Source organism: Phyllostomus hastatus, unplaced genomic scaffold (genome assembly GCF_019186645.2).
Source record: "Phyllostomus hastatus isolate PE091 unplaced genomic scaffold, TTU_PhHast_1.1 phas_contig_198, whole genome shotgun sequence".
Lineage (NCBI taxonomy): Eukaryota > Metazoa > Chordata > Mammalia > Chiroptera > Phyllostomidae > Phyllostomus > Phyllostomus hastatus.
Window position 1 is genome coordinate 3,463,477 of NW_025333715.1, and position 18,895 is coordinate 3,482,371.

Below are 18,895 nucleotides of genomic sequence, written 5' to 3' on the forward strand. Positions count from 1 at the left end.
CACGGTTTTCCCCCCTAGCTGGCTACTTCACCGCTGCCTTGCTGGCGCTCGGAACACAGTGGGTGTTCAATGGATATTTGCCGAAAGGATGAATGAATTCTGCTCTGCGCGTCGGCGTTTCTTTCACTGCAACTCCATGCCGCCGAGCCTTGCTCGATCTCCGAAGACCGGCTGGCAGGCCCCTCCGCACCTCTGAGTGTGTGGGTGGGGGTGGGGTGGGGGTGGGGTGCAGCCCCCAGGGCGGCGGTCACTCTCAGTGAGGGGGTTGACGGGGGAGATGAGGCAGAGGAAGGGAGCAGCTTCCGTGTGAGCCACAGCCTGGCCGAGACCGTGCACCCCGCGGCCGCGCGAGCCGCCCCGAGCCCCTACCCCCCACCTGCCGCCCGCCGGGAGCGGGGGTGGCCGGGGCACCCCCCGCCCCTCCCCCCGCGGGCCGGCGGCTCGCGCCCATTGGCCAGCCGTGCGCGGCGCCCCGCCCCCGACGGCTGTGAGCCAATGTACGCACGGCTGTCAGCTCGTCAGCCGCGCCGGCTTGGTGGCTGCGAGCCCGAGCGGTGGCCCGGGAGCCAGCGGCGAGGAGCGCTAGCCGAGCGGCCGGTCCGGGGAATCCCGCGCCCAGCTCGCCCGCACCCCCGGCCCGGCCCGGCCCGGCCCGGCCCGCAGCGAGCATGGGCGCGGCGGCCGTGCGCTGGCAATTGTGCGTGCTGCTCGCGCTGGGTGCGTGCGGGCGGCTGGCGGCGGGCAGCGGGCTCCCAGGTAAGCCCCGACTCGGCGGGCGGCGGGCGCGGGGCGGCGGCGGCGGCGGCGGGGTCCCGGGGGGCTCCCCTACCTCGCGCCGTGGGGAGGGCCGCAGCCCACGCGGTTCCGTGCCCCGCCTCGCCTCTTTGCAAAGTAACTTCTGGGACCCGCGCGGGGCGCCCCCTTCCCGCAGCCCGGGCCGCCCGGGGGCTCCCGGAGCCCAGCGGGCCCGCAGCAGGGGCGGGGTGGGGTGAGGCCCCGGGGGAAGAGGAGGGCGAGGGCGAGAGGAAGGAAGAAAGAGCGACGGCCGACCGCGGGCCCCCCCCCCCACCCCGGCGCGCGGACCGAGGGCGGGGAGCGGGGACCCCGGAGCCAGACGGACGCTTCCCCAGGGGAGACTGGAGCGTGGACGGAAGGAGGCTCGGAGGGGAGACCGAGGGAAAACGGACGCACGTAGAAAGAAAGGGGGGGGGGGGCTCGCAGATGGAGGGACAGACCGACAGCCGCAGACACAGAGGGAACACACAAAAGGACGCAGGAGGAAACCCAGAGAAAGACAGACAGGGAAGAGCAGAGAAGGACCCGAAGGAGGACCGGAGGAGGAAAGGAGGAGACGGGGGGAGGGAGGCGGCGGCGGCCCACAGGCAGCAGGACAGAGAAAGATCAAAAGAGGGAGAACGCAGGACCAGAAGGACGGACCCCGCCGGGACAGGAAGGCAGCGGGAGGAGAGGTGGAGGCAGACACGCCCGGGAAAGGGCTGAGGGACTGGGAGTGCCGCTGGCGGGGCGGGAGCGCGGCCGAGGCGGGGGGGGGGGGGGGGGGGTGGCTGGAAAACGATGGGCAGATGGTGGACAGTGAGACAGGAGGGGGAGGACGGATGGACAGACACAGAGCCAGGAGATGGATGGGGACCAGAGGGAGAGGCCGCCAGACGCGGGACATGATGGGCGGGGCGGTCCAGGAGAGGAAACGAAGTGGAGACGCTGAGGAAGGAGGTTACTGGCATCCGGCCTGGGTCGGGGCAGGCAGCAGAGGCCAAGCGGGGGCTCCCCAGGATTCGGCTGGGACCCTGGCACTCGCGCGCCTTCCCCTTCTGTTCCCTCGGTGGTCTGCGTAGAGGGCTCCCACAAAGCTGAAATCAGGGTCTCCCCTCCCACGAGCTTCCTCTCTTTCCCTTTCTCTGGTGTGGGGAGGTCAGGGGAGGGTCCTGCCTGCCCCTGGTGCTCTCCTCCGCTTTCTCTGGGCCCCCCGCCGGCTGCCCGGCAGGGCTCCCTGAAGTCTGCATCTGCCCACGGGTCCCTGTGCCTGGGAGTCACGCCCTGCGAGAGCATGCCAGGCCACTTCAGCCGAGCTGTGTCTGGGGCCGAGTGGTTGTTCACACCCCCACCCCCAGGAAGCCGGGCCCTGCTGCCCGTACCCCCACTTGTCCGTGGGTGTCTCTCCCAGGCTTTGGGGTCCTCAAAACCCACGCGATTGTTCCTGAATGTGCCTCTCCCCGCCTCCGTCTCTCTCTGTGTCTGTGTCTGTGTCTCTCTCCACCCGTCTCCACCCCACGGAGGCCTCGTGCTGGGAAACAAACCCAAGTCAAAGCCTGTGATGCCCGGCAGGGGAGCCCCCAGCCCAGGGCAGGGAGCACGTCATGGCCAGGGGGCCGGGGGGTTAGATGGCCTGTGACTCCTCCCCCTCTCTCCTGGAACTCACCTGCCCTCTCCCCAGCACCCACCTGAAGAAGTGTTGGAAAGGTGTCTTGGGAGGGGGCTCCACCGCCCTTGAGTGAGCGGTCACTCATTGCCACCCTCATGAGGGCACCTACTAGGTGGGGGCTGGGGGTCGGGGCCCAGGGGGCTCCAGGGCCCCAGGTGGTCTCCCTCCCGTCATTCCTGTGCACTGACCCTCAGGAAGGGGGCGAGCAGGGTCCTGTCTCAGGCGTGGCCGCCATCCTCCCCCTGGAAGGATGCAGACTGGCCTTCCCTGGCCTCTGGCTTCCTGCCTTTGAGGCTGTGCCACCCCTGCCCAGGGGTCCCTCTGTCACCACTTCCCAGAAGGGGATGCACTGCTGGCCCGATGTTCCTGCTGGCCGCTGGACACCGAGGGTGGGCGCGGGCCTCCTGGCCCCTTGTCCCACCTTCCTTTGGGCAGCAGTGGAGGATGGGCTGCCACCTGAGAAGCTGTGCACCGCCCCACCCCCGCAAAAGAGATGCCGCCTGCTGTGTGCGTGGGCGAGCACGTGCAGGAGGTGATCTCGTGTTTCTTCGTAGTGCTGCTTCCTTCGGGGGCAGGCTGGAGCCTTAGGACTAGGGCGAGGGAGGAGCCTGGGGGTGGGGCAGCAGCAGTGTTCCTAGAGAGCCCCCCCACGACCCCTGATGCTGGCCCAGGGACTAAGTCCGAGTGGACATTCTTAAGGACCAGACGGTCCAGGGGGAGGCCGGAAGCATGAAGAGCGCAGGACACTCCAGAACTTCCCCAAGCTTGGCCCTGAGTGACCATGGCTGCAGAGAGTTTCTTGGACGGCCCTTCTGGGCCCCTGTGTGTGCCGGTCACCCACCTGCACGTCCTGCGTAGCCAGCAGGAAGCACCACGACACGTAGATGGGCTCTGGACCCGAGTTCCATCCCTGCCCCAAAGGAGCCAGTGAGCCACAGCAGACGCCCCTGGGCCTCTCTGCCCTGGTCTGTAACCTCCGTCATGGCCGAGGCCCTTCCAGCTTTGTGACCCTGTGCCCCGAGGGCCCCTCCCCGTCTGAGGTTGCACGCACACAGGGGAGTGTGTGTTGGTGTGTATGCACAGATACACAAATCTATTTTGTATTTTGCCTGACCGCTGTTTCAGGTGGAAGGTGCACCCATGTGTGTTGGGGGTGGGAGGTGGGTGGGGAGAGCCAGGGGCACCCAAAGCCAAGACTGAACGTAACTCGGGGAGTCGGGCTGGGAGAACCGAGTTCCCACCTAGATCTTGGAGGCGGAGAGGAGAGAGGAAGGGGAGGTCAGAACCGTGGACGAGCCTCTGGGCCCAGGGGAGGGCGCGGTCCCGCTCTGGGCACTCCAGGCCGGGCTGTGGGAGCGTCAGCAGGACCCTGCATTTCCACAGCCTGGGGGCTGGGTGGGGCCCCACGTTCAGACCGCCTGCCTCCCGGCTTGGCCTGGGCTCCTGGCTCCCTGCTGGCCGCAGTTTCCCCATCTGTAACCCACAGCGGGTGGATCTGAATTCCTTCAAAGATCCTGCTGGCCCTACGCCTTGTAAGGAGGAGGGCAGAGGGGGGTTGGAGCAACGCTCGTGGAGAGAGCAAAGACACGCAGCAGACAGGGGCATTGCTCTCTGGGCCCGTAAGCCCGAGTTTTCTCCCCTTCCCAGTGGGGACAATAGATTGACTTGACGGGTTGTTGCGGAACCGAGTGAGGGCCAGCGCTCCGGTGGCCTGGCAGAGAGTGGCCGCCCCGAAGACGCCGCCAGTCTGGACTCGTCACGCTGGTGGCCACGCGACTGCTGTTACCAAGTTCATTTCCGCGCCTCGCCCCCCGTCCCCCCCCCCCCCCCCGTGATCAATGAGGGGCCTGAGGCAGAAGGAGCTCCCGGCTCCGCCACCTCCGCCTGCCTCCGGGGCCGCCCCTCACCGATGTCCTCCCCCCACCCCCCCCCCCGCCTCCCCACAGGGGCAGCCGACGTGGATGAGTGCTCCGAGGGCACGGATGACTGCCACATTGACGCCATCTGCCAGAACACACCCAAGTCCTACAGATGCCTCTGCAAGCCGGGCTACAAGGGCGAAGGCCGGCAGTGCGAAGGTGAGCCCCCAGCGCTCCAGGCCGGAGTCCGAGGCCCCCGCGGCTCGGCCCCTGGAGATGCCAGCAGGGGCTGAGCCTCCCGTTCCTGGCCCCATGAGCACCTCCGCACAGCCTGCCTCAGCCGTGGGCGGGGGGCTCCAGGCCTCCTGGGAACCTGGGGGCTCCCCTGGGGGTGGAATTTGAGTCTGGGGTGCCCAGGTCTCCCTGGGTTTGAAACTTATTTTCTTTAAAAGAAATTGAGGCGATGCATTGAATGACACATTTGTCCATGTCTCCCTAACGGGATGTGTGTGGGATGAAGGCCTGGGGTGACACCCCCAAAACCCCTAACCGTAAATCCAAAACCACCCTGCGTGGCCTGCAGCCCCCAAAGGACCTGCTAGTAGGTGGCCACCGTGTCCGTGGGGCTGGCTCAGGGACGAGCGCTCGGGGAGAGCCTGGGGGACTTGTGTTGTCGGTCTGTCCAGCCCTCCTTCCCTGCGTCTGGGGTGCTGGTTTGACCGTCTGGCTCTGGAAAGTGCGCCCCGGCAAGCTGAACATTGGAGAGGGAAGAGCAGCCGCGGGTGTCTTTGGAGCCAGGCGTCTCCAAAGGGGGTGGCACCCCCGGGGGCATTTGTCTCGGAGGGTCTGTGCGGCTCCGACTCTGCAGGCCTGGGGTGGGGCTGGTGTCCGGTGGGGGGGGGGGGAGGCAGCACGTGACTGATGTGCACCCCTGGATGAGAAGCAGTGACCCACGTCTTCCCCGCGTGTCCCCACTTTCAAGAGGAGGAAAAATGAGGCTCAGAGAGGAGAAGTGTGTCTGCGAGGTCCCGGTCTCCCAGGGGCGTGGCCCGTACTCCACCCGGGCCTCCGAACCCCCACCCCACGGCTCTCTGGCGTCTCGCTTTCTCCGCACTGAACCCTGCCCCCGAGTTTTCCACATGTGAGATTTGTGTTAGGGAAGGGACACATGCGACCAAGATGGGCACCTGCCACGTCCACACACGGGGGCTTCCCGGGAGCTGGGGTGTTGCAGGAGAACCTCCTCGGGACACTGGTGTGGTTTATCCGTGTCATTTGCGGGGGATGGACTTAAGGCTGAGTGCTGGGCAGATGACAACGGCCTGGATCGGGCCCGGTTTGGCCACATCCTGGCCGTGCTCGGGGCCCCGGCAGCCTGAGGGGGGAGCTGGCGCCTGCCCGCAGACCTCTGGAAGGAGGCCAGGCTCGAGGCAGACAGGGCAGGACGTCAGCAAGAAGCCTGGTGGCACGTGCTGGCCTGGCTGCTGGCAAGGCCTGGAGGTCGGTTCGCTCAGTGGTTCCAAGTGGCACCTGTGTGGCTCTGTGTGACCGTTTTCCAACCCTCTGCTCCCTGCTTCAGGCCCAGCGCTCTGGTGGGGTGGGCCAAGGGTGACCCCTTCTCTGCCGGTTTAAGCTGCCGACCCAGCTTGTCCTCCTCCAGCCCCGGAATTTAGGTCCCCTCCTGCTAGCCCTGCCCCCCCAGGAGGCCCACGCTTCGTCACCCCCCTGTTGCCCTGACATCCTCCAGCGTCCAGCTTAGCTGTCCCCTCTGCCTGAGCCCACTGGGAGTCACACTTGCCAGCTTGGTGATGAAGATGAGAGAGGAGTAGGTTGTGGTTGTGCTTCAGGAATTGCCAGGGGCCCCTTGTCTCTCCAGCCTGGCTCTGGCCTCCGCCCCCCACTTCCGGGAACACTGAGTAACACTTGTCCTGGCCACACATACACACGCCAGACTGCTCCGTGTCTCTGAGCCTCAGCTCAGGTTTTCCCCTGGCCTGGAGGTCCTTTATCACCCCTCATGTTGTGGCTAATTTCTCATCATGCTTTTGATTTGCCTCCTCCAGGAAGCCTTCCCTGATACCTATGCATACACACACAAGTACCGACTCTGTTCCCAGAAGCCCCTGGGCTACCCTCCAACATAGCACTTCTGACTCTGGGTTGTTACATGTCTTGCTCCTCCACCGAACTGTGAGCTCATTGCTTGAGGGTCTGCCACATGCTCAATGTTGGGACCACCTCATTGAAGTCACACACTAGGGTTCCCAGTGAGCTCCTCGGTGGCAGAGAGCCTTTTGTGAGTGTCCCTGTGTCCCCAGCTCCTGGGGAAGACCTGGGACCAACATGGGTGTGCAGAAAATGCTTACTCTGCGTTGGCTGTCTGTGCCCAGACTGCAGTTCACATGACTGCCCTCAAGGAGCTGCCGTAAGGTGCCCAGACAGCTGTGAGGGCGCATGGGACGTATGGGTGCCGGGTCCTCGACAGCTCGTTCTTGTCACAGTGTCCTTTTGACCCCGTCTAATGAGAGCAGCAGGGACGGGCCGGGCGCTGGGCTGCCACCCACCTCTGATGGGAAAGTTCAGGTAGTCATTGCCCTCCTGAGCCTCAGTTTCTCCTTTGGTTAGATGGGCCCCAGACACCCCGACTGCAGGTCGTGCTGAAGACGGAATGGGTGTGCAGCGGTGCCCCGGCTCAGGGGAGGTGCTCCACGCACAGATGATGGGACCACTGCTGTCACTGTCATTGTCGCCCTCACCTGTCCTCACTACCTCCCCCAGTGACGTGAGTGGGACGGTGATGGTGCACCCCTGCCCTCTCTCAAGGCGCCTGCGGTCTGGTTTGGGCTGCAGGAGCTGAATGATCTCGGTGGAAGTTCTCACTGACCAGGTGGGGGGCAGGCGGGGGCTACATGGGCACCTGTGAGCTGCCGTGTGAACAGGGTGGAGAGTGACCTCAGGAACGGAGAGGAGGACGTCCGAGAGGGCGTTCTGTGGCCGCTGGTGTCCGAAACCCTCTGTGAGTGAGTGAGTGCTGGCGTGGGGTCTGGGGACCGGAGTGGGCAGTGTCCCACTTGCACTGTTCTTGTCCCTGGGACCCGCCCACAGTCACAGGCAGGATCGAGAGAGCCCGCCAGAGAGCCTACCCGCTGGCTTCCCGGAGGACCACGCAGAGCCTTCCGGGGCGGGGTTGGAAGCCGGAGGGTGACCTGCGGGAGCCCGGAGACCCTTCTCCCGTCCACTTCCTGGTTTACGGACGGAAGTGGGTGGGGAGCGCTGGGGGGCGGGGCTTCCGGAGGTGGGACTCCCGCCCGGTGGGCGGCTCCACCCTCCACGTTGCTTTTCTGCGGGCGGTGATGGCTCCCACGGCGCTCTGTCCTGGGAAGAGGGAACGAACTGTGCCTATCCCGCTGAGCTCGTGGTGAAAGCAGGGACCTGGGAGCCAGACCGCTACAGTTCAGATCCTGCCTGGGTAGCCTGGACAAGCTATTTCTGGACCTGTTTGTCTGTAGAACAGCGCTAATAAAAGTACCTACTTCCCGGAGAGAGTGTGAGGCTTAATGAATGAAGGTAACATGAAGTATTTGCGCATAGCCTGGCGCATAGGACGCACTGTGTAGGCATCAGCTGCTGTTCCGGAGGCGGTGCCAGTGGTGCCGATAGAACGGATGGCGATGTTGACAGCGACGGCATTGACAATGACGGCGAGGAGGAGGAGGAGGGTGAAGATGAAGAGAAAGAGGCAGAGGAGGAGGAGAATGGGAATGTTGATGAGGGTGATGGCTGTGATACTGACAATGAGGATGGTGGTACCGTGCTTGTGTTGGTGATCCTAATGTTCAGTATATGAAAATAGGTGTGGTTTTGTCTTTTTCCAGCCACTCTCGGGATAAAAAGGCCGGGAGGTGGGGCATTGTGGTTCACTGATGATTCGAACAAACCATGTGTTCCCAGCCCCGTAGAGATGCACAGGCGTGGGTACCATTCACAGGTGACCATCTACCAAGCACGTGCAATAAACATTTCAGGGGACAGAAGGCTTGCCTTTGTCCGCTAAACCTGCTCCAGAGATAGCAAACAGGCTGCCACTCCTGCAGCAGACGTCACTAATACATCCCCGCACCCCCAAACTGGCACTCCCGCCTTAGGGGGAACCCGTGTGCCTGCCCTGGGCCCTCGGTGCAGAGGCTGAGGTGAGAGTGTTGGGGGGGAACCGAGTACCCTATCCTGAGACCCGCTAGACCTTGCTCCTTATTCTGGTAAGCACAGGGGACAGACACTCAGCAGAGACACCCGCCCAGAGTGTGTAGCTCCCACGGCCTCCCTGGTTCTTCACGGGAAATGGACCCAGCTTTCAGGCGGCCCTGGGTGGGGCTGATGGAGCTCCTTAAACCCTTAACTATGTCACCTTGAAACCGCTGCTGGTGGAGGAAACCCCGTTAGGAAGCCCGGCCCCCGAGGCAACCCGTCACCCCCTTCCCAGACAGTTTCTGAGCATGCCTTCCACGCCAGGTCGACGTGCAGCCAGTGTACGACGTGTGGTTGTGACTGGGCCTCACTATGCACAGGCCCTGGTGTCCTGGGAACAGCCCGGGGCTCTGTGTGGTCGGCTGACTGCAAGGGGCTTGCTGCAGCGAGACCGGGGTGCCTCGGACTGTTGGGAAAGGCTGGGGGCGGGGCTGAGGGCAAGTCAGTGTCTTCTGGACGACTTGCATCTTGGCAGAATTTGACGTGACTCAAGGTAAACTCATGCAGAGTTGCAGAGAACGTTAAAGGCTGCCCAGGGCAGCCCCTGCGTTTTACAGATCACTGCACTGGACCCAGAGACACCTCCCCGGACCCAGGGACACCTCCATTTTGGCCCCATGTCACCCTATATTTATATTTTCCCGTGTGTATTCCTGGAAGGTGGATCCCTCAAGGGCAGGGTCTGTGACCTATTCACCTCCAATCTCTGGAACCCAGCACCAGGCCTGGCACGGGGCTTGTTGGAAGGCATCTGTTGGGTGAACGTGCGGATGGCGGAGTCCCAACAGTCCCTTCCTCCAGGAAGCCTTCCCTGCTGCCCCAGATAGGTGAGCTGTTTGTTACCTGTGAGCACCCCTCCCTCGGACCCCCTGTTACACTGGGTTGCGATGACCTACCTGCATGACTTAGCAGGCCTGGCCCCCGAGCTAGTGTTGGGGACAATCACTGATCATTATCAGTCCTAAGGATATCAGGGGAGGCATCCCAGAGCCTCCCCAAACCCCGAGCGTTTCCCAGATGAGGCAACTGAGGCCTGAGAGAGGAAGGGACTAGTCTGCGCACCTCTGAGGTAGCCCAGTGGCAGAGGTAGGCTGGGGACCCTAGGCCCAGGGAGGTCAGCCTCTGGCCAGGTCCCCAGCTGAGAAGCGGCAGGCCCTGGATTCCAGCCCCGGGCAACCCGGGGATCCCAGCAGAGGACCAGGCCCCCGCCAGCCCGTCTGGACAAAGTGGGGGGAGATCCTTAGCTGTTGAGTCTCAGGAGGGAACGCAGAAACCCTTTCCTAGGCTACCCCAACCCCGACTCTGCCCCCGGCTCGTCTGAGCCAGGCCCCGTGAACACGACGGTCTCCAAGCGCATCACCCATTGTGTGGCTCGGAGGTGACATGTTTCAGCTTGCCCAGCACTCACCTAACCACTCTGAGCTGCTATCGTTCTCCCTCCTTTTCTCCCTAACCACACCCCCGCCTCACTGTCTTTTTTTTAGTTCTTTGAACTCGCCAGCTTCCCACCCCAGGGCCTTTGCTTACTCCGTTTCCCCCACCCCCTTCATTTGGCTAAGCCTATCCGTCCCCAGCTCACCAGACCCCCACGCATGGGCCTTCAGGGAGCTGCCAGGGCCAGCCCCTCACTGGCCTTCTCATCTGAAGTGCTTGGGTCTGTTTGTGCTCAGCCCCCCGAGGGGCCAGGCTGGGGGTGAGGAGGGGGCATTTCATCTCCTTTAAATACTCAACTCATTTAACCTTAATTGCTTTGTTTTCATAGACACTGGCTAAGGAAAAGGACCAAATTATGGCTTGAATTGGGTCTTACTAATCTTAATTAAAAGCTCTTGTTTATAATCAGGACCAGGCCCCCGACGAGGAGCAAATGCCCTCAAACGGCTTGTTTAAATAACTAAGACCCCCTGGATCACCGCCGTGGGACCCGCGGTGCTCAGCGCCCCTTCTGTACAGCGCCCCTTTCTGTGTGCGCTTCGTTCCGCGGACCGTTGACTCCAGCGGTTTACTCCCCTTGCAAGCTCCAACTCGGGCCTTTTCCAAAAGGCTGTAATTAAAACTCTTGGGGGGGGAAATAAATTTTTGTTTTGGCCACAGTGTATCCAATATATTATTATTTCCCCCTTTTCTGTGAAAGGGGAAAAAAATGGACCACCTTAGGGGTATCGCGGATCACAAAATTAGCATGTGTGTAATGAATGTAAATAGTCACTTCCTGAATGGCGTGTCCCCGGGGCCCACCTGTCAGTCACTGGACTTGGGTAGATTACAGGGCAGGTTATTAAGTGTTTTAACAAAAGTCCTAATAACACACCGGCTGATCCATTTAGTCTAGCAACAGAAAAAAAATCTTAAGACCACTTAGCCATCTTAGAAAATAATGTCTATGACCTTATTAAATCACTTTCATCGTCATTGTTGCACATGGTACGGAAACTCCAGATGAAATTCTGCTTTTTGGGGAGGCCGGGACAGGCGGCAGGAGGTAGGCTGGGGGAGGGGAGGGGTGGGATTCTTCTTCGAGTCTTCAAACGGGCGAGTGTGGGCGCTACCACAGGCCTCCTGGGTGGGGAGGCAAGGGGCTCAGGGCCCACAGGCCAGCGGGCAGGAAGAAATTGGATGTGACTTAAAGTTCCCAGTTGCTGTCAGCTAGCAGTTAGGTCGTGGTGATTGCAATGGTCTCCACTCCAACGCAGAGCTTTGGCTTCTGGGAGCCTAGGCGTCTTTTTTAAAAGAAAAAAAAAAAAAGAAAGGCTCATACTGTGGGCGTTCACACATCGGAGCCCAGCTCTCCTTCCCGACCCCCCACCTGCCCATCCGCGGAATGTGTCGGTCCACCGGACCGGAGTCAGTTCAATGTTGAGACTACTCCCCGAGCCCCTGCGGGGGCCAAGGGCGGTGCTGGGGCCCAGGCCTGTTTTCCTGGCCTTACCAGTCGGTGCGGGGGACAGATGTGATCCTGGTGGGTTGTGCAAAGGGCAGCAGTGGGAACCCAGAGCAGACTCCTGGGGGGGCGGGGGGGGGAGAAGGAGAGGGGAGAGTGTCAGTGCCCGAGAGGGAGGAAGAGGAGGGGGGGGGGCATTAGAAGCTCTCCCAGGCAGGCCGCCTCCAGCCGGCCGTGGGCCGTAGCTGAGTTAATAAAGCAGAGTGCTGCAGGTCTCTGCATTCCCACCAGCCCCGAGGGCCCAGGGGGCGTCTGTAGCCAGGACACAGAGGCCTGCGGAGGGGGGCGGGGGTCTGGTATATCCCACACGCATGCGCCTCCAGCTCCCTGAGGCTGGTTCCTGCCCCAAGCAGTGGCAGCAGAGACACCTGCCTCTCAGGGGGCAGGTTGGAGTGACGGTGGGAAGTGTGTAAGCCTCGCTGTAGGTGAGCGTGCCTGTGAGCTAAGCTTCCTTCTTCCTCTGAAACCCCATTTCTCCGAGGATCGGAGGGTCTCTGCCCCCACCCCCTCCCCGTATCTCCAGGATCCCCAGGCAGCAGGCCCCTTGCCGCCCCTTCCTCCGGGCCCTCTCGCCTCCTCTTGGCCGCTTCTTATTACAGTGGCTGTATTTGTTTTTCCATCGCAGGAATGCTAAGCAGAAAAAACCATTATTTCTAAGAAAATAAACGGCAGGCTGCTGGCCTTTGAATGCTACTGAAATGGATGGCGGCCTTCCCCAAAGGCCTTGAGACAAAGCGGGCCAGAGGGCTCCTGTGTGCGGGCAAGGTCAGGGGGTCTCAGCGGGTGCCCTGAGGGGGTCCTCCAGATGGGCTGGGGCTGCAGCCCCCTGGAGGAGACAGTTAAAAACCCCAGCAGACCAGCCTCGACTTTCGGCCTGGCCCATGATGGCCGGTGGCCTGATTGCACCCTACCCCCTTCAAGGCCTCCACGGCGCGCTCCTCTCTCCTGGAGCCACCACGCCTCCTGTCTGGGCCTCCTGGCCCTTCCGTGGAGGGTCAAGGGTCGGAGAGCTGAGCATAGTTTTGTGGAGACCTGGGTGCCAGCCCTGGGTGACCTTGGGTGGGCTGTGGACCTCTCCGGCCCTAATGTGCTGACTGCAAAGCTCAGGGCTGGGGCCCAGAGCCCCCCAGGCCCCTGTGGCCCCCGTGGTGGGCAGCTCCTCCTCAGGGTGCCCCTTGCCATGGTGGCACCCAGCGCTGGCTCCATCTCTTGGGGTGGCAGGTGGTCTCCAGCTGGCCCCCGAGCCACTTGTCCCTTTCCACGGGCAGATCTGCAGGCCAATCTAGGCCTGGCTGATGCAGGGGTGGGCGAGGCCGTGCTCATAGGTGATGCATCCATCTTGGGGGGTGTCATTCCCACCCCTCAAGCGGGCAGCACCTATGGCCAGGTTCTGAGCTGAGGACGAAGGGCCAGCCCAGGGAGGTGTTGGCACAGGAGGGAAGAAGGCAAGGAGGTGGACTGACCCTCAGTGAGAACAGTGGGGCCTGGCTCCCAGGGTCACTGAGATGGGCGGGGGGTGGGGGGGTTCCTCCGACAAGTGTGTCAGGGTTAGGAGCAGGGACTCTGGGACCAGGCTGCCTGAGTTCCAGTATTGGCTTCGCCACTTACTAGCTGGGTGACCGAGGGCAAGTCCCCTAAGCTCTCTGAGCCTCAGTGTCCTCTTCTGTGATGCAGGAAAGTCAGGCCCTGCTGCCCGGGCTGCAGTGATGGGGCAGCCCCCTGCGTCTGACGACACCCGGTGAGGACTTGCCACGGCTGCTCCAGTGTAACTGTCGGCGACAGACTCCCGGGGATTTGGAGGGGAAGAGGTTGAGGTCAAACTGCACTGGGCCTGTGAGGTTAGGGGAAGACGCCTGAGCTGGGGGTCTCGGGGTCAAGGTGCCGTCAGCCCCCGACTTGCTGGTAAGACAGGCACCTCAGTTCCCAGTCTGGGTTTGGGTACCCCTTTATAGAACCCAGGGAGTGCATCAGAGGAGCTCAGGGTCCGGCTTACCCGTTACAAGTCACTACACATTTCTGTCCTGCTGCTGAGCTCACAGGAGGCTGGGCCCGCAGAGCAGCCCCCGGAGTCTGTAGCGTGGGGCTCTGGGGCTTCTCCCCAGCTTTTTGCCAAGTGGACAGGAGCTTGAGCTTGCCTGTCATTGAAGGGAGCAGGGGCGGGGGGGGGGCTCCTCGATACAGCGCTGGCAGGCCCTGGGCCCTCTCCCCGCTGACTCAGCCTCCCCTTGCCCAGGCTGCCTCAGCATCCGGTGGGCCTGAGGCTGGAGCCTGGGGGAGTCCCCGGAGAAGCGGTCAGGATGTTGCTGAGGGAGGAAGGGGGTCATTAACTGGTCCTTTGCATTTGGGAGGCGAGTCCCACCTGGTGCTCGGGAGCCACGGAGCCCACCAGGAGCTCCCCCTGGGCAGGCAGCAGGCGACGTCTGGCATTTGTGCTCCCCTGCGCCAGGCAGAGGGCCCCCCCAGGCCCAGCCGGCTCAGCGGGCGAGGGCCAGCAGCACTGCTTTCTTAAAAATTTTAATCAGCTTCACCGAGATAATTCTCACACCATACAATTCACCCATTTAAAGCGTACAATTCGGTGCCTTTTAGTAATTTACAGAGTTGTCCATTCATCTGTTTTAGAGCCTTCTCATCACCCCCCCAAAGAAACCCTGCACCCTTTAGCCATGACTCTCCAGCCCCCCAGCCCCCCAGTCCCAGAAAACCACTAATCTACTTCCTGTCTCAATAGCTTTGGCTTTTCTGGAGACTTCGCCTGCATGGAATCCCACCATAGGCCGTCCTTGGTGGCTGAAACGGCGTTAGCTTTGCAGCCCGGTGGCCTGGCTCACCCTGGCTGCACTCGCACTGGCTGTGCGAGCTTGGGCGGCGCAGGTAACGCCTGTGAGCCTCGGTCTCCCCCGCTGTACAATAAGGGGGCCGGGCTCTCTTCTCCAGGCGGTCGCACGGGAGGGCCTCAGCGGCCGCCATGCCTCGGGGTCAGCCAGCAGAGGCTACCGACAAGAGGGTCGCTCCTCCCTTCGGTGGTGCGCAGGCTGCTGCTGAGCTCACTCTGCTGCGTCTGAGGCTTAGACTGAACAGGACAAGGCTCGTGCCTGCAGGACACACTCAGAGCACGTGGGAGGGATAACAGTGTCTGTTCTCGGGGTGGCGGGGCCCAGAGAGTGGGGCGGTCGTGTCTGCCAGGGGACCAGCACAAGCTGCAGGGGGGGGGAGGTGCTGGGGCTCGGTCTGCAAAAGCATGTAGGGATCTGAGGAGGGGAAGGAACTCCTGACAGAGGGAACAGCATGAGCAGAAGCGTAGTGGCCTGGAGCCGTGAGGGCCGCTGGGAGAGGGCAGCAAGCGGCTCCGGCCCCGCGGTTGTCCTGGATCAAGGGTAGGATGGGGGGGGAGGACCTGCCCGCCCCCTGGCCGAGCCATGGCCGCTGTGCACAGTTAGGGATGAAAAAGTATATCGATTTGTGTTGGTTTTGCGTGACCTTTGACCTTTCCCATAATTAACCGCTGGGCCCACTTCTGGCACTGTCTCAGCAGAAGGGGGAGCCTGATCGATGGATGCCAGGGGCCCGCAGAGAGCGGGTCTCATTACTCAGTCATTACGGACCCAGAGCTTAACCCTGTGCCACCGGAGACGGGGCAGGGGGCTGGGGGGGACTGGGGGGGGGCGCCGGGGGGGCCGGTGGCTTAATCCTTCCTGCTAGGCAGCCCTGCCGAATTACCTTCCCTCGAGCATAATTAGCCAACAAACCAGATTAAGATTTATTCGCCAATAAGGACTCAATGGCCTCAGCCGTACGTCTCTCCCAGAACGGGGGTCTGATCCAAGGAGCGCGTGGTTCTCCTGAAGCCCCCCCCGCCCGGGACAAAGGAGAGGACGCGCTAGCACCCAGCCAGCAGCGGGCCTTTGTTCGAGCATGTGACCTCCGCCGTCTGCAAGGAAGGTCAAGAGACATGCCAGTTTCAAGGGGCAAGGAGAAGGCGTGTGCAGTAATGATCTCTAGAAGTGCAGGGTGGGATGCTTCAAAACTCCTCACTTTCATAAGGCACATGAACGTCGAAATCGCTATAGTGTGCACCTGAAACTAATATAATATTGTATACCAGCTAGACTTCGATTTTTTAAAAGTCCTGAGAGCCTTTCCGGTCAGTCCTGCTGTGTAGAAAAATGCCCTGAAATCGTATGAAAGTAAAATGAGATGGAGCTCTGACTATTTGCAATAGGATCTTTTAGAACCTAGACACCCCCGAATAAATATATATTTTATGGGGCAGTGAGAATCAATTTTGGACTAAATGAAAAAAAAATCAAACTCAGCCACTCTCGCCCCAAACCAGCGTTGTGGATGGACACAGGGCACACAGCCGCGGCTGCGGGGTCGCGCGCACGCGCTGCCGTTTTGACGCAGGGACGGCGGGACCGTGTGACCTTCTGAGAGCCCCGTCCCTGGGGGTGGCTCCCCGGGCTGTTTTCCTCTGCTCTGTTGGATGTCGGAGCTGTTTTCTGTTGGGAATTGAGTTTTCATTTAAAAAAAAAAAATCCAACCTGGAGAAGGGGCAGGGGGCCCTTCGCAGGAGGTCAGGCCTTTTGTCCTCCTCGATTTCTCCACTTGTGGGGGGGGCCCTTTCCTGTCACCGCCCTTCCCCCTCCAGGGACGTGCAGGCCTTGAAAATGGAAGGAGTGATGCATGACATCCCCTCCGCACCTTTCTCTTCATAACTGCTCGGGGCCTGAAGCGTTTTAGACTGCTGTTCGTCTCGTGCACCCCGAGGACAGGGCTCCTGCGTTGAACACCGCCCCCGGGGCGGCCTCGGCTTCGGCCTCGGCCTCCGCCTCGGTGAAATGGGGGCAGCGCCCACACTGGCTTCTCGCACGGCGTCTGCACGCAGCGTCCTCTGGCGCTGTCCGCACGTGGCCCCCTTCCCTGTGTGTCTGTGCCGTTTCCCACGGTCTCCTCCCCGTCCCAGCGCCCTCTCTGCGTGTCGGTATCCGAACTGCCCTCCTCTGATACAGGAGCACACCAGTCATCGGATGGGGCCCCCCTGCTCCGGTCCGACCCCCTCTTAACTTCGTTACCTCGGCCAAGGCTCTTTCCAAACCAGGCCGCGTCCGCAGACACTGGGGGTTAGGACGTCAGCACGGCGTGTCTGGGAGGTCACAGTGCGCCCCACAGCAGTCCGTTTAGAACAGACGTCCAGAGAGCTGGGCTCTGCCCCCTCCATTATCTCACCCCCTTCCCCACCGCATCTGCTTCTTCCTCCTCCGGCTTTAGCTGTTCTTAAGGAGTGGTGGGAGCCTGAGGGGCGTCTCCAAGGCCTGCAGGACCTCCTCCAGGGCTGGAGGGTCTTGGATATGTTCATTGCAGTAATAAATGCACTGGCTCTGACAGAGATTTTGTTTAGTCGCTTTGTGCGTTTATGTCCTAGGTATTAAAGGAGGAGGCTCACATGATCTTTAAAAAAAACACAAAAATTTAAGGCCCAAATGCAGAAAATGAGGGGGAGCTCGTTGGGCACAGATGTTCTCTGCCTGGCGTGCTGGGGAAAGCAGGCCGGCCTCAGAAGCCTGGAGGAGCACTCGGGCCTGGGGACTGGACAGGGACGGCCCGTTCTCAGAGATGCTCGGATGTGGGGGGAATCCCCTGGGGATGGGTTCAGGGAAGAGAGGTGAGCATCGAGCATTCCTGCACTCTTCAGCCCGCTGGTCTCTACTGTGGCCTACGCTCCGAGGAGCCAAAGGGAGGAACAGGCTAGAGTTGCTTTATTGACTTTTTGGCAATCTCTTTATAATGCCTTATGGGTAGGGTGATCCAATAGCTTATCGTTTTCACAGTGAAAAGTATGCTGTTAATACTTACACCCAGATACCAGGCAGAAACCGGAACTGTGCCGGGCAGAGTGGGGAGTGTGATCATGGTAATCCGAGGAAGAAACATCTTCCTCAGACTTATGCACCTTTGAAAGAGCCGGTCTCAGTGCATCATATGGACGTGGTGACTCTGCGACTGATTGGTTCCTTCTTTGCTTTGGCTTCCAGGAAGCTCAGAGACATAGTTGTGGTCTGCCTTTTGAAATTGTGCTGGAGTTACCGAATGTACTGCTGCATACTTTCACCAGCTTTCTTTTATTCTTCAACCCTCGTTTCTTTTTCTTCGTCCTAACATCTTATTTTGAAAATCTTATTGTATATATTTCATAAGCAGTTGAGATGGATGATATTTGATGGAATTGATGGGTCGATGAATAGATGCTTGGACGGATGAGTGAATATTTGGATGGACAGACAGATGAGTGGGTAAGCGTTTGGATGTGTATGTGTGTGTGTTCGGATAGATGGCTGGGTGTTTCTATCAATGAATAGACGGATTGGTGCTTAGCTATGTGGAGGGATGGATGAGTGAATGGAGGTTTGGATGGATAAATATTTAAAGAGTTTATTTATTTGACCTAGCTGGTGTGGCTCAGTGGATTACATGCCAGCCTGCAAACCAAAGGGTTGCCAGTTTGATTCCCAGTCAGGGCACATGCCTGGGATGTTGGCCAAGTCTTGGGGAGGGGGGCACACGAGAGGCACCCACACATTGATGTTTCTCTCCCACTTTCTTCCCCCCTTACCCTCTAAAACTAAATAAATAAACTTTAAAAAAAAAGAGTTTATTTATTTAGTTTTAGAGAGAAGGTAAGAGAGGGGAAGATACATTGATATGAGAGAGAAACCCGACCAGGAACCAAACGTACAACCCAGGCATGTGCCTCGACCAGGAATTGAACTGGGAACCTTTCCTTTCATGGAACGACACCCAACCCACTGAGCCACACCTGTCAGGGCGGGATGAGTGTTTAGATGTCTACGTGAAGAGAAGGATGGGTGTCTGGCTGAATGTTTGGGTGGTGGATGCAGGTTTAGCTGTATGGGGGCATGTTTGGGGGCATAAATGAATGGACGAACAACCGATGATTGGATGAGTGGAAGGACGGCCAGCTGACTGGATTTCTAGATGGACAGATTTTGCATGAACAGACACATGGAAGGACGGCTGGGTGGGTATTTGAACAGATAGCTAGTACAGTGACCAGATGGGTGGAAAGTAGGTGGGCGGACAGGTGTTTGGATGAATGCATGCGTGGCTGGATGGCTACTTGGATAGATGGACAGGTGCACACGTGTGCGCACGTGTGTGGAGCACATGTAAGGATGAAGGGGTGAATGGGTGTTCGGGTAACTGGATGCTTTTCTGGTACACAGCGTAAGTGTGCCAAGAGTGAAATTGTGTGTATAAAGTACCTTGCTGCCCCGGCTGTGTGGCTTGATTGGATGAGTGTCATCCCGTGCACCAGAAGGTTGTGGGTTCGATCCCCGGTTAGGCTGCATGTGAGAGGCAACCAGTCAATGTTTCTCTCTCACACTG

The 18,895-nt window shown here is 60.5% G+C and overlaps 1 protein-coding gene across 4 annotated transcripts in view; it reads left to right on the forward strand.

Moving 5' to 3' along the window:
- Positions 1-559: 559 nt before the first annotated feature.
- The window catches only part of SCUBE1 (signal peptide, CUB domain and EGF like domain containing 1), a 110,447-nt gene continuing 92,111 nt past the window's right edge, over positions 560-18,895 (forward strand). For all 4 annotated transcript variants that reach the window (XM_045835039.1, XM_045835040.1, XM_045835041.1 and 1 more), the window contains exons 1-2: positions 560-756; positions 4,390-4,521. In XM_045835039.1, the coding sequence (XP_045690995.1) occupies positions 669-756; positions 4,390-4,521 (220 nt within the window). In that variant the 5' untranslated portion in view covers positions 560-668. The remainder of the gene's footprint in view (positions 757-4,389; positions 4,522-18,895) is intronic.